This window comes from Mastigoproctus giganteus, chromosome 4 (genome assembly GCF_048544385.1).
Source record: "Mastigoproctus giganteus isolate SK-2022 chromosome 4, ASM4854438v1, whole genome shotgun sequence".
Classification (NCBI taxonomy): domain Eukaryota; kingdom Metazoa; phylum Arthropoda; class Arachnida; order Uropygi; family Thelyphonidae; genus Mastigoproctus; species Mastigoproctus giganteus.
The window spans coordinates 163,724,154-163,736,757 of record NC_143578.1 but is presented as its reverse complement, the minus strand read 5'-3'; the positions used below and the strand labels follow the sequence as shown (position 1 = coordinate 163,736,757).

General features: G+C 37.6%; 1 protein-coding gene across 1 annotated transcript in view; it reads right to left on the bottom strand.

The window, feature by feature from the left end:
- The window catches only part of Tgt (tRNA-guanine transglycosylase), a 114,278-nt gene that overhangs the window by 34,114 nt on the left and 67,560 nt on the right, over positions 1-12,604 (bottom strand). The window contains exon 6 of the mRNA XM_090371860.1: positions 311-386. Coding sequence (XP_090227986.1) covers positions 311-386 — 76 coding nt within the window. The remainder of the gene's footprint in view (positions 1-310; positions 387-12,604) is intronic.

Here is a 12,604-nt window from a genome sequence, read left to right as displayed (position 1 = left end):
TTTGGCAATTTACCTAAGTGTTGTTTAGCTTTTGATTTTGCGAGTTTTATTTTATAAATTTTCAGACCTATCAAATGCTCATGGATAGCAGACAAAGTATACAAAAGAAGCAATTCCACTAATGCATTCCTAAACTCCTTTCTAAATTAATGAATGTAATGTGTTGTTAAAAAAGAAAAGAAAAGAAAGAAAGAAAGAAAGAAGTGTAATCTGTTTATTAATCTTTCTTTGACTATATTTTAATGGATGCTCTCTCATTTATTCGACATAAGGTGAATGCAAAATAAAACAGTAATGAATGGTTACTTACAGCAGTTCTTGTGGGAAACACACAGTCAAACATATCACAACCTAGGGCACTGCATATCACAAGGTCAACTGCAAACCTAGAAATTCAACAAAACAGAATAAATACTAAGTAAAATGGCATATTCAATGTATTTAAGTGAGGTTGGATGAAGTAAAAGTGCTACTTGTACACTTGTATGCAAATTGTTTCAATAAAACAATTTAAATAATTTTTTTATGTTCTAAATTAACAGGAGAAACCACTTCTACAGGGATGAGATACACTTAAATAAAAAGGGTGCAAGAATATTTGCTGATGCTACTGGGGCAGTGTTAGATGAGTTGAAACACTGCTAGTTTAGGGAGGGGGGAGGAACACACATTAACAACAACAGCACGCAGAAGTGAAAGTGATTCTTGCACTGCTTCTCGTGGAACAAGCAGCAGCCTGGAAAGCCAGGGATTTCAAGGACTGCTATAAGTAATAATGGAACAAGTAAATACATGGGCTGTGTTAGAGTAACTAAAATTACGGACATGTGAATGTACTTGCATGTAAACCAATGCTAGGAGTATAGTAAATAAATTTAATGAATTTGAAGTGCTGGTCAAGACATCAAATGCAGACATTATTAGGATATCAGAGACAGTGTCACACAGATATAAGGAAAGCAGAATTTGAATAAGGGAAGTACAATTGTATACAGAAAGGACAGACAGGATAGGAAGGGAGGAGGGGTTTAGAAACACATAAATGACTCCGATGAGTACAGCGAACAACTGTAAAATAGAGTGGGCCAGTAAATCAGAATGTCTTATAATGGAAGATTTTAACTTTCCAGATACTGACTAGACCTTGTGGATTGGTAGATTCACAAGTCTGGCACACTAGCAAGACTTTTGTAGATTCACTGTATGACTGTTTTCTACAACAGCAGCATATTCGAGAGGCAACCAGCAGGAGTAATACTCTTGATCTGATTATCAGCAGTGATTATTCATGCATTAAGAGTCTGTAAATAAAGGAACCACTAAGTGGCAGTGATCATGTACCGATGTGGGATTTACTTAAAGATGTAACTACCATCAGGGGTAAAGGAAAGGGTTTTTGCTATGGTAATGGTGACTTCAGTGGTTTCTGAGGGTTTTTAAATTCTGTACAGTGGAACAAATTGATGCTGTTACCAACAGCATCAATTGTCAGTAATGTCAGTAATGAACACTTTTTTCAAGAAAAGGGTGAACAGAAAGTGGACATGGAAGAGTCCAAATGGATTAACAACTAATGAAATCGACTTCATCCTCACTAACAGAAGATATATTGTGACTGATGTTACCGTCCTGAATAAGGTAAATGTTGGAAGTGATCACAGAATGGTAAGATGTACACTTGATATAGATGTAGGAAAGGAAAGGAAAAAACTGACTCGAGTAAATAATACAAAGGTCTTTGAGATAACAGAAGAGGAGAAAAAGCAGTATGTACTGGAACTTAAGAACAAGTATGAGCTTCTGCAGACTGCTGAGGACCAAGATATCGACGAGGAATATTACAACATTTTGAAAGTGATAAAGCCCAAGAAACCTATAGGGAAACAGAAATCCAAAGAAGAAAAAATTAGTCAAGAAACACTTGTCATGATGAACCAAAGATGACAAATGAAGAGCAAGAAAAACACTGACAGGGAGAAAATTGAGTACACTGAGTTATGCAAAGCCATTAGAAAGAGACTCAGAGAGGACATAAGAAGATTTAACACAAGAAAAGTAGAACAAGCATTAAGGGAAAACAAAGGATTTAAATCAGCAGCCATGAGCAGTAATACAGAAAGACAAATGATACTGAAACTGAAGAATAGCGATGGTGTACTTATAAACAGCAGAGAAGGCATAATTCAAATAGCAGAAGACTACTATAGAGAATTATACAAGGAGCGAGGGAATGACACCAGCAGTGGGGAAGATGGATTGCAAAGTAGCAACACATACGACATACCCGACATTCTTCCTGATGAGGTAGAACATGCATTGAAGAAAATGAAGAATCGGAAAGCCCCGGGGGAAGATGAAGTTACTGTAGAGTTGTTAAAATTGGGAGGAAGAGACATAACACAAAAACTGGCAAGACTCTTCACAAAGTGCATTAGAAAAGGTGCGATGCCTAAGCTATCTCCTTTCTTATGCAGCACAACCATAGTTTTGCTGCATAAGAAAGGAGATAAATCAGAAATTGGAAATTATAGACCAATTAGCTTGTTATCCCATATCTACAAGTTGTTCACAAGGGTCATTACTAACAGATTAGAAAGAATACTTGATGAGAATCAACCGAAAGAGCAAGCTGACTTTAGGACAGGATTCTCGACTATGGATCACCTTCACGTAATATCACAGCTAATGGAGAAAGCAAATGAATATAAAACACCATTATGCCTGGCATTTGTGGATTATGAAAAGGCATTTGACTCCATACAGCATAAGGCAATGTTTCGGGCACTGGAAAGACAAGGCATAGATACTCCATATATTATGATTTTGAAGAAAATATATGAGAGTGCTACATCCTTTATTAGACTAGACAAAGACAGTAGCAAATTTAAAATCGAGAAAGGAGTTCGACAAGGAGACACAATATCTCCGAAGCTGTTTACTGCTGCCCTTGAGGAAGCTTTCAGAAGATTAGACTGGTCGCAGAAAGGAGTCAATGTGAACGGAGAGTACCTAAACCATTTACGATTTGCAGATGACATTGTGGTCATAAGCCACGATCCCAAAGAATTAGAGGAAAATCTTAATCAGTTATGCACAGTTAGTAAGGATTTTGGACTAAAGATGAATATGGCTAAAACAAAAGTAATGATGAACAAGTATGCCATGGAAAGGGAAATAATTATTGAAGGAGCAGTAATTGAAAAGGTGGAGTCATATACTTATCTGGGACAAGTTATTAGCTGTAATAATGATAAATGGCTGGAAGTCAAGAGAAGAATAAATTTTGGATGGATAGCATTCAGGAAATATAGTCACATACTGAAGAGCAATATCCCAGTTTGTCTGAAACGTAAAATAATGAATCAATGTATACTCCCCACCATGACTTATGGAAGTGAAACTTGGGCACTCACCAAACGAATGGAAGAGAAGCTAAGAACTACACAGCGAAGAATGGAACGAATTATATTGGGAATCAGACTGTTAGATAAGAAGAGAAACACATGGATTAGGCAGCAAACTCAAGTAAAGGACATTCTTATCAAAACTAAAGAACTAAAATGGTCTTGGGCAGGACACATAGCTCGAAGACATGATTGACAGATGGACTAAGAAAATAACAGAATGGTACCCAAGAGGAGCTAGAAGAAAACCTGGAAGACAAAGGCGGAGATGGATTGATGAAATTCATGAGTTTTTGAGTAGTAAATGGATGGCCAGTGCTCAAAACAGAAGGAACTGGAAAGTTGCTGGAGAGGCCTTCATCCTGCAGTGGATTGAAAATGGCTGATGATGATGATGATGATGACCAACAGCAAATTCTAAATGGGAAGCATTCAAGGAATTAATCATGGAAGCTACTAGGCTTTTCATACCAACTAAGAAGTACTGTTCAAGATTTAGGCCCTAAATGGATATCAAATGAACTAACAAGACTCGTGGCGGGGAACAAAAATGCACGGAATTCATATAAATTATCAGGCAACACAAAAGTCTATGGTATATATAAGCTAGTCTGTAATCAAATCACAAAGGAGTTTAGGCAATGAAGGCACATTACAAGAAATCTTTGGCAAAGAATGCAAAGAAAAACATGAAAGATTTCTTTACTTATGTAAACTCTAGAAGGAAGGGGATGAATAACATAGGTTCTCGGTGGTTCAACTGTTCATGATCCTGCTCAGGTAGCTGACAAACTGAATGAGTATTTTGCATCTACATTCAAAATACTCATGTGTGAATGAGTATTTTGCATCTACATTCACACATGAGGAATTCTGTGTAGGGAAGTGGCAGCCAGAACATTATCAAACAGGCAGCTAAATGATTTTGTAATAATTAAGAACAAAGAGGAGAAATTGTTGAAGTTAAACATAAGAAAGACACCTGGGGTGGACGGGATCTATCCAATTATATTAAAGGAGGCGGCAAAGGAACTAAGCAAACCCTTAGCCATAATTATGAGCATCCATGGAGGTCCCCATGGACTGGAGATTTGTGAATGTATCCCCAATTCACAAAGGGGGACAAGTAATTACAGACCTATTAGTTTAACTTCTTTTCTAAGTAAAATAATGGAGTCACTGGTTAACGAAGTAATGCTGGATCATTTAATAAGACTGTTCAGACACAGTATCGGTATGTTAAGGGAATATCTTGCCTGACCAATTTGATTGGCTACTGTGTGGTCAAAAGGGGACTGGATGAAAAAATAATTTTGATATCATATACTTGGATTTCAGGTAAGCTTTTGATAGGGTTGCACATAACAGATTGCTGTACAAATTGGAGTGTGGCATTAAGGGCAAGTTGTTGCTATGGTTAAAGGTATGGTTGAGTGGGAGAAAATAGAGTAGAAATCAATGGACACTGCTCTTCACGGACTCATGTTATTAGTGGCATCCCCCCAGAGTTCAGTGTTGGGCTCATTTTGGTTTTCTATATTTATTAATGACATTGATGAAGGTATATAAGGCTTAATGTTCAAGTTTGCAGATGATACAAAGGTCGGCAGGGCTGTTAATGACAGGAAGCAACTGTAACAGGATCTAGAAAAGTTAGGTAGATGGGTTTAGAAGGGCCAAGAGTTTAACATTGACAAAGGCAAAGTATTTTTTTGGTACTTTGGTATTTCTTTGGCAGGGAAGTGAAGAATGAAAAAGACCTTGGGGAAATTGTGCAGTCAGATATGAAGTTTTCTGAGTAGAGCAGGCAAGCTGCCAAAACAGCTCATGGGGTCTTGTCAATGATATACAGGCATTATTCCCTTGTATAAGGGGATGGTCAGGCCACACCTTGAGACCTTCATACAGGTCTGGAGGCCTCATTTCAGGAAGGATATAGAACTTCTGGAACGAGTACAGGAACTCCCCGACTTACGCAAATTCGACTTTACAAAAGTTTTTGCCAGCCGGTGCAAACTTAAAAAAATCATGGAAACGTATTTTGCATCCAGTAGGAATAAATGGATGTATCGTGAAAATATCATAATGTGAACCCAATAACACACCTGTTTTTTTTTTTTTTGGTAATTTTTTCCAAGATCTCGGAAGATGTAATTTTGCTATATAACTAAGCTATTTAGCTCTCTAAAAGGTCATATTTACAATGGAAATTGCACTATCCTTTCATCGTTATCATATGTTTCGTTATAAGAATCAATCTTGAACATCTTTGTGATATTTTTATAAAGCATATTTCTGGAGGTCACGACCATAAAACAATAAAAACAATTTGCACTTTCTGGTTTATTGGGCTTTTCTGTTACTGCAAGCAATTATAAACGGGTAATAAACAAGATATTATTCATTTGCGATAATACCAAAAACTGGAATTCTGTGGGTTTTTACGTTACGGTATTATGGTGAAACGAGTTCCCCTTCACTGAAATCTTCAATCGTATAAAAAACAAATTTTCAGAAACTTCTTCTCATTCCTATTTACTATATAATATAGGTGTAGATACACCATAGTTTACCTGTAAATTTGAACTACGTATGTAGTGTAAAGGCATTGTTTTAATTATGTCTCATATTGTGGGTGCCTATCTCATTGTGAAGGCACCCACAATATGAGATACAATTAAAATGATGCCTTTACACTACATACATAGTTCAAATTTACGGGTAAACTATGGTGTATCTACACTGATATTATATAGTTAATTACCTAAAACTCATAAGAAATTATGCATTTCGTCTTCTAATTCCTATTTACATATTACAATGATGAAGGGAAAGTGACCAACGGAAAGCGCAAGGTCTGGCAGTGCCAGGAAATGAAACAAAATTGATTTAGAAATGATGAAAATGATTAAGAAGTAAGGGACAAAGTTTGTCATCTATTGCAAGGGAATTAGGTCTCGCTGCTTCAACAGTGAATACTATATTAAAGGACAGTGCACGTATAAAAGAACGTGCCAAAGGATCAATGCACTTAAGATCAACAGTGATCACAAAACAGTGTTCAGGTGCTATATCGAAGATGGAACAGCTGTTAATAATATGAATGGAAAATCAGATTTAGAAGCAAGTGTCCCTGAGTCTAATGACCATTCAAGCAAAAGCAAGTATTTATAAAGATATTAAGGATAAGTATGGCGAACCTCAAGCCAAATTAGTGGCAGGCAACGAGTGGTTTAATAGATTCAAGCATTGTGCTGGTTTCCACAATGTTAAAGTATGCAGTGAAGTCACCAGTGCCAATTTTGCAGCTGCAGAGAAATTTTGTGGTGTTGGCAAAAATTACTGATGAAGGCAGCCATTCAACACAGCTAATTTTTAACATTGACATTAATAGAGGATGAAGAGAAGGAATTATCTAACAAAGAACTTATTGACTTGCAGGCAACCATAGTGAAAGAAGAAAATGCCGAAGAAGCTCAAGATGAACCACATGAGGAGCCGAGACGCTTCATTACCAGAGATGTGGCAATGGCATTTCGTGAAATTGCATTGGCAATGGCAAGGTTTGAGAAGATAGGTCCTGACAGCGAACGATTCTTAAAAGTTAACAGAGGGGTGAATGATATGCTTGCTTGCTACAACGAACAACAGAATATTTATTACAGGCCCGTGTCCTGCCGCCCAATAACTGTTCGGACCCCTGCAGCTATCAAGGCAGTAGAGAACAGAATTCGTAGGAATCCCCTATGAAAACAGAAAATCATGTCCAGAGAAATGGGAATATCACCAAGATCGATGTCATGCATAATCAAAAGTGATCTAGGAACGAGTGCCTACTGCAGGAGAACAGGACAGTTCCTAACTCCAGCTCTGACGGAATGGAGATGCAAAAGATCAGAGGCACTGCAGCGTCGGTACGCGAATGGTAAGCATCGATAGATACTCTTCACAGATGAAAAGATTTTTCATCTGTGAAGACGAAAAGACAAAGAAATATTTTGTGTTCAGGGGGTGAAAACCAGTGCAAAGGTGTACCTGAATGATACTGTGGAGCCGCACGTGAGACCCCTCAATCAGACTCTCTTCAATGGTCAGCACTGGAACTTCCAACAGGACTCAGCGCCTGCCCACAAGGCAACGATCACCCAAACATGGCTGATAGAGAATGTGCCCGAGTCCAGCAAGCATGACGAATGGCCTCCTACCAGCACAGATCTTAATCCACTTGATTACTGTTTGTGGGCTAATTTGGAAGGGATGGCCTGTGGTAAAAGGCATGCCACACTGGAGAGCCTGAAGAGATCACTGGAGCAAGCTGTGGCCAATTTCCTACTGGATGTTGTGCATATTTCTATTGACGAATGGCTGGAAGGTTTCAGGTATTGTGTAAAAAACAAGAGGGGCATTTTGAATGCGTACTGTGTTGCTTCATTTGTTGGGTGTTCAAGAATAAACCCACAGAGTTTTGAGTTCCTATGTCTTTTTATTTTGTGGCTACATGCAGTAACACATGTGACAGTATTTATGGCAGTATTGTTTATAGACTAATAGATTAATGACAGCTGCAAGCAGAGGTGTGAGTAATTCATGCACTGCATCTTTTGGAAGACATAGCAGCCAGGAAGAGATTACAAGGCCTGCTGAAGTTCCTCACAGAACAAGCAAAAAAAAACAAGGACTGTTTAGGGTTACTAAGAGTATAAATAGGTGCATGTATACTAGTGCATGCACACTAATGCTAGGAGCCTAGTAAATAAATTTGAAATACTGGACAAGTCATAAAATGCAAACATTGTAGGAATATCAGAATCATGGCATCACTCGGATAAAGGGAATGCAGAATTTTAATATGGAAGAGTACAATGTGTGTACAGAAAGTACAGGAGGGGGGTTGTTCCTTAGTTAAGAAGCACATAAAAAATAAGACAGCGCAAGTTGATATGGGCAGCCAGTAATCTTCAGTTAGTTTAGTTTAGAGACAATGAGTTTTAAAACATTAATCACTTTTAAAACATTAATCACAGATGCCTTGAATGCGTATATACCATTAAAAAAATACTCCACGAGGAGGGTTCCAAGTTGGATGAATAGGGAAGTTACCACAATACTTGAGCAGAAAAAGGTGGCATGGAAAGGTTACAGAGCAATAAAAAGTACCGAAGCCTATAACAGCTACAAGGTGATGTGTAATAGAGCCACAGAAAAGGTTCGACAGGCAAAGGCAGTTTATGAGAAATCACTAGCAAACAGAGCAAAGAGGGGGGATAAGGAATTTTTCACATATATAAATGCCAAGAAGAGCAGGACAAACCAGATTGGACCTTTACGTAAGGGAAAGGGGATAGTATTAAATACACCAGCTGCCGTTGCAGATGAACTCAACAGTTATTTTGCGTCGATATTTACAAATGAAAAACCTTTTGTGGCAATGGCAAATTGTGGGAGCGAAGTTGAAAAATATGTAATTAATGATATTGAAATTTCGCAAGATTATTTAATGAAAAAACTTTCAAGCCTACAGACCAGTAAGGCTCCTGGAGTTGATGGAATATACCCTATAATCTTAAGGGAGGCGGCAAGTGAGTGCATTGAACCACTGAGGCTAATTATGCGAGCATCATTAGACTCTGGGGAGATTCCCTTGGATTGGAAAAGTGCCAATGTATCTCCCATACATAAGGGTGGCTCTAAAAGTGAAGTTGGAAATTATCGATCTGTCAGTCTGACTTCAGTAGTAGGGAAAATCATGGAGGCAATGATCAAGGGTGGAATTCAGGATCATTTGGATAGAATTGAAATTCTCAAGGATACTCAGCATGGCTTTGTAAAGGGAAAATCATGTTTAACAAATCTGGTTCGCTATTTCGAAAGGGTCACTCACAAGCTGGATTTAGGGAATAATTTCGACATTGTTTATTTAGATTTCAGCAAAGCTTTTGACTCAGTCCCACATGAGCGATTGCTTTATAAGTTGGAACAGGTTGGAATCACTGGGAAAATCCTTAGATGGATAGAAGGATGGCTTCAGGGCAGGAGGCAGAGGGTTGTGATAAATGGCTATTCCTCAGATTGGGTTGATGTAAGAAGTGGGGTTCCCCAAGGATCAGTATTAGGACCACTGTTGTGTTTAATTTTCATCGACATCGATGAAGGGATAGAGGGCGTGATGTCTAAATTTGCAGATGATGTTAAAATTGGTAGAGTGGTTAATGATCACTGTCAAGCTGAGCTTCTTCAGAGAGACCTAGATAGACTTCAGGAACGGTCAGAAAAATGGCAGCTATGCTTTAATCCAGCAAAGTGTAAGGTATTACACCTGGGAAACAGTAATCCCAAAATAACTTATTCACTTGGTGGAGTTCAACTAAGCCCAGTACTGGAGGAAAGGGACTTGGGTGTAACGATACGGTCAGACATGAAATTCTCTGAGCATTGTAAACAGGTCGCAAGGAAGGCCCATGGTGTCCTATCGATGATCTATCGAACTTTTGCAAGTAGAGATAGGGACATAATAATCCCATTATATAAGGCTTTTGTTAGACCACACTTGGAATACTGTGTTCAAGTATGGAGACCACACCTAAAGAAAGACATCCAGCTTCTTGAAAGGGTGCAAAGACGGGTAACTTCCCTGGTGAGATCGGCAAAAGGGCATCCTTATGAAGAAAGACTTCGAATATGTGGGTTGCAAGTTTGGAAACTAGACACCTTAGAGGAGATTTGATTGAGGTGTTTAAGGCTCTGAAAGGCATCAGTAAAATGAATGAGGACGAAATTTTCAAGATTATAAATGATGCTAGAACTAGGGGACATAAATTCAAGTTAAGGGGAGAAATGTTTAGATTGGACTGCAGGAAGTTTTATTTTAGCCAGCGAGTTATAAATTACTGGAATAAGTTGCCTAGATGGGTGGTAGAGGCTGACAGTTTGGGGAAATTCAAAGGTCATCTGGATAGTACCTTCGGGTGAGGGAAGCGCATAGGATGATAGGTTTAATTTAATTTTTTTATTAATCATTATTATTTATTTATTTTTATCTTTTTTTTTTTTTGGCTGGTGCAGCATAAGCCGTTGGCTTTCTTGCACCATGCGGCCATTACTAATACTAATACTAAACCCCCGCTATTTGCGGTCGCTGATTTAATATAAAATGAAACCTAATAAAAATGTGAATTTTAAATCGCCATGAACGTTTTCCGTCATAAAAAAACACAGGCGTGGCTAAAATTATCATTCCCAGTCAAAACAGTGCTCAGTGGGTGAGGGGAGGGGGAGAGGGGTGACAAAATCGCGAGCATGGATGTTTCTCGCTAATCCTTGGTCAGTATGTGTTATGCGCTTGTCATGGAAGGTTTCGTCGTTTGCTTTTAATTTATATGCTTTTAAATTAAATAAATTTATCAATTTATAAATTGATATGCTCACAAAAGTGATAAATCTCAGTGTAAAACAGACTTTTTCGAGCGTGTTAACGGAAGAAAGTGATTTTATTGTGGACAAGTTCTTTCTAACCAGAAAAAAATATGGCTACGAATAACAAGGGAAATGTGAAAAGATCAAAGGTGATGACACTAGCGAATAAAATTGAGTTATTAGACAAAATTTCTAATGGTGAAAGTGTCTCCTCAGTGGCAAAACATTATAAAATCAATGAGTCAACGGTACCATCAATCAAAAAATCGGAAGAAAAAAATCTGCCGTAGTGTCCGTGAAAACGTGCTAATTGCTTCAAAAATTTGCTCTGTAACTCGTGATATTAAATTAGAAAAATGGAAAAGGCTTTAAATCTGTGGATAGAAGACTGAATCAAAATAAAATTCCGTTAAGTTCACTCATCATTCATGAAAAGGCAAAACTCCTTTATCAACACTTTAGCGAAACTGGTGATAGCACTGGCGGGATAAGTTTTTTAGCTAGCAAAGGCGCTGGTTTGAAAGATTTGTTTGAAATTTCTAATAAATATTACATTTAATATTAAATTGTTTATTATTTTCATTTCGATGCTATATGCTTGCATTTCACTATGTACTGTCTATGTACATAGACAGTACATATGTCTATGTACATAGACAGTACTTACCCTGAATACCATATTTTTACAATTTGTACAGTAATCTTCCATGCACAACAGTATCTAAAGCTTTTCTGAAATCCAAGTACATGATATCAAAATTAATTTTTGCATCCAGTTCCTTTGTAACCACACTTTGTACATCCTAGTATCCAATCAAATTTGTGAGACAAGACTTTCCCTTAACAAATCCATGCTGTCTGAATTATTACTGTAGTCTTGTCTAGTTCATTCTACACTGCATCTTTAACCAGTGACTCCATTATTTTCCCTGGAACAGAAGTTAAACTAACAGGCCTGTAATTACTCATGTCACCCTTAGATCCCCCGTTGTGAATTGGGGATACATTTGCACATCTCCAGTCCGTGGGGACTTCCCCTGAATCCAAGGACACTCTCATAATTATAGCTAAGGGTTTGCTTACTTCCTTTGCTGCCTCATTTAATGTAACTAGATAGATCCCATCCACCCCAGGTGCCTTTCTTATGTTTAACTTCAACGATTTCTCCTCCACTTTGCACTCAGTTATTATAAAATCATTAAGCACCCTGTTACAGTTTGATAAACTTCTGGCATTTCCCTTCCCTAATAATTCCTTATTTGTGAATGTAGATGCAGAATACTCATTTAGATTATTAGCTATCTGAGCCAGATCATCAATAGTCAAACCATCTATATCAAGTGGACCAATCTGATTTATCCTCTTCCTTCTAGCATATACATAAGTAAAGAACTCTTTGCTGTTGCTGTTTTTCAATTCACCTATTCCTACTCTTAGTTACCCTAACACAACCCAAGTATTTACTCAAATCAATATTCTAGCAAAAGCTTATTTCTCCGGTGCTTACCTCACTTATCTGTGTTAAATACATTGAAGTTTTTGAAGGTGAAGACATTAAAAGCACAAATTAATTAAAATTAATTAAAAGTAGAAAGATTAAGATACATTAGTAATTTAATTAAGATTAAGCCTGGAGGAAGAAGAAACGTATCACCCATTTCCCCGATTGTCATCTATAAAATTACCATGTAAACAGAAACTAAAATCTTAAATGATGGAACATAAAAAAGCCAAGAGAACAATAGACTTCCGAAAACATTCATTGTCAGTTGGCTGAAGTTATGAGT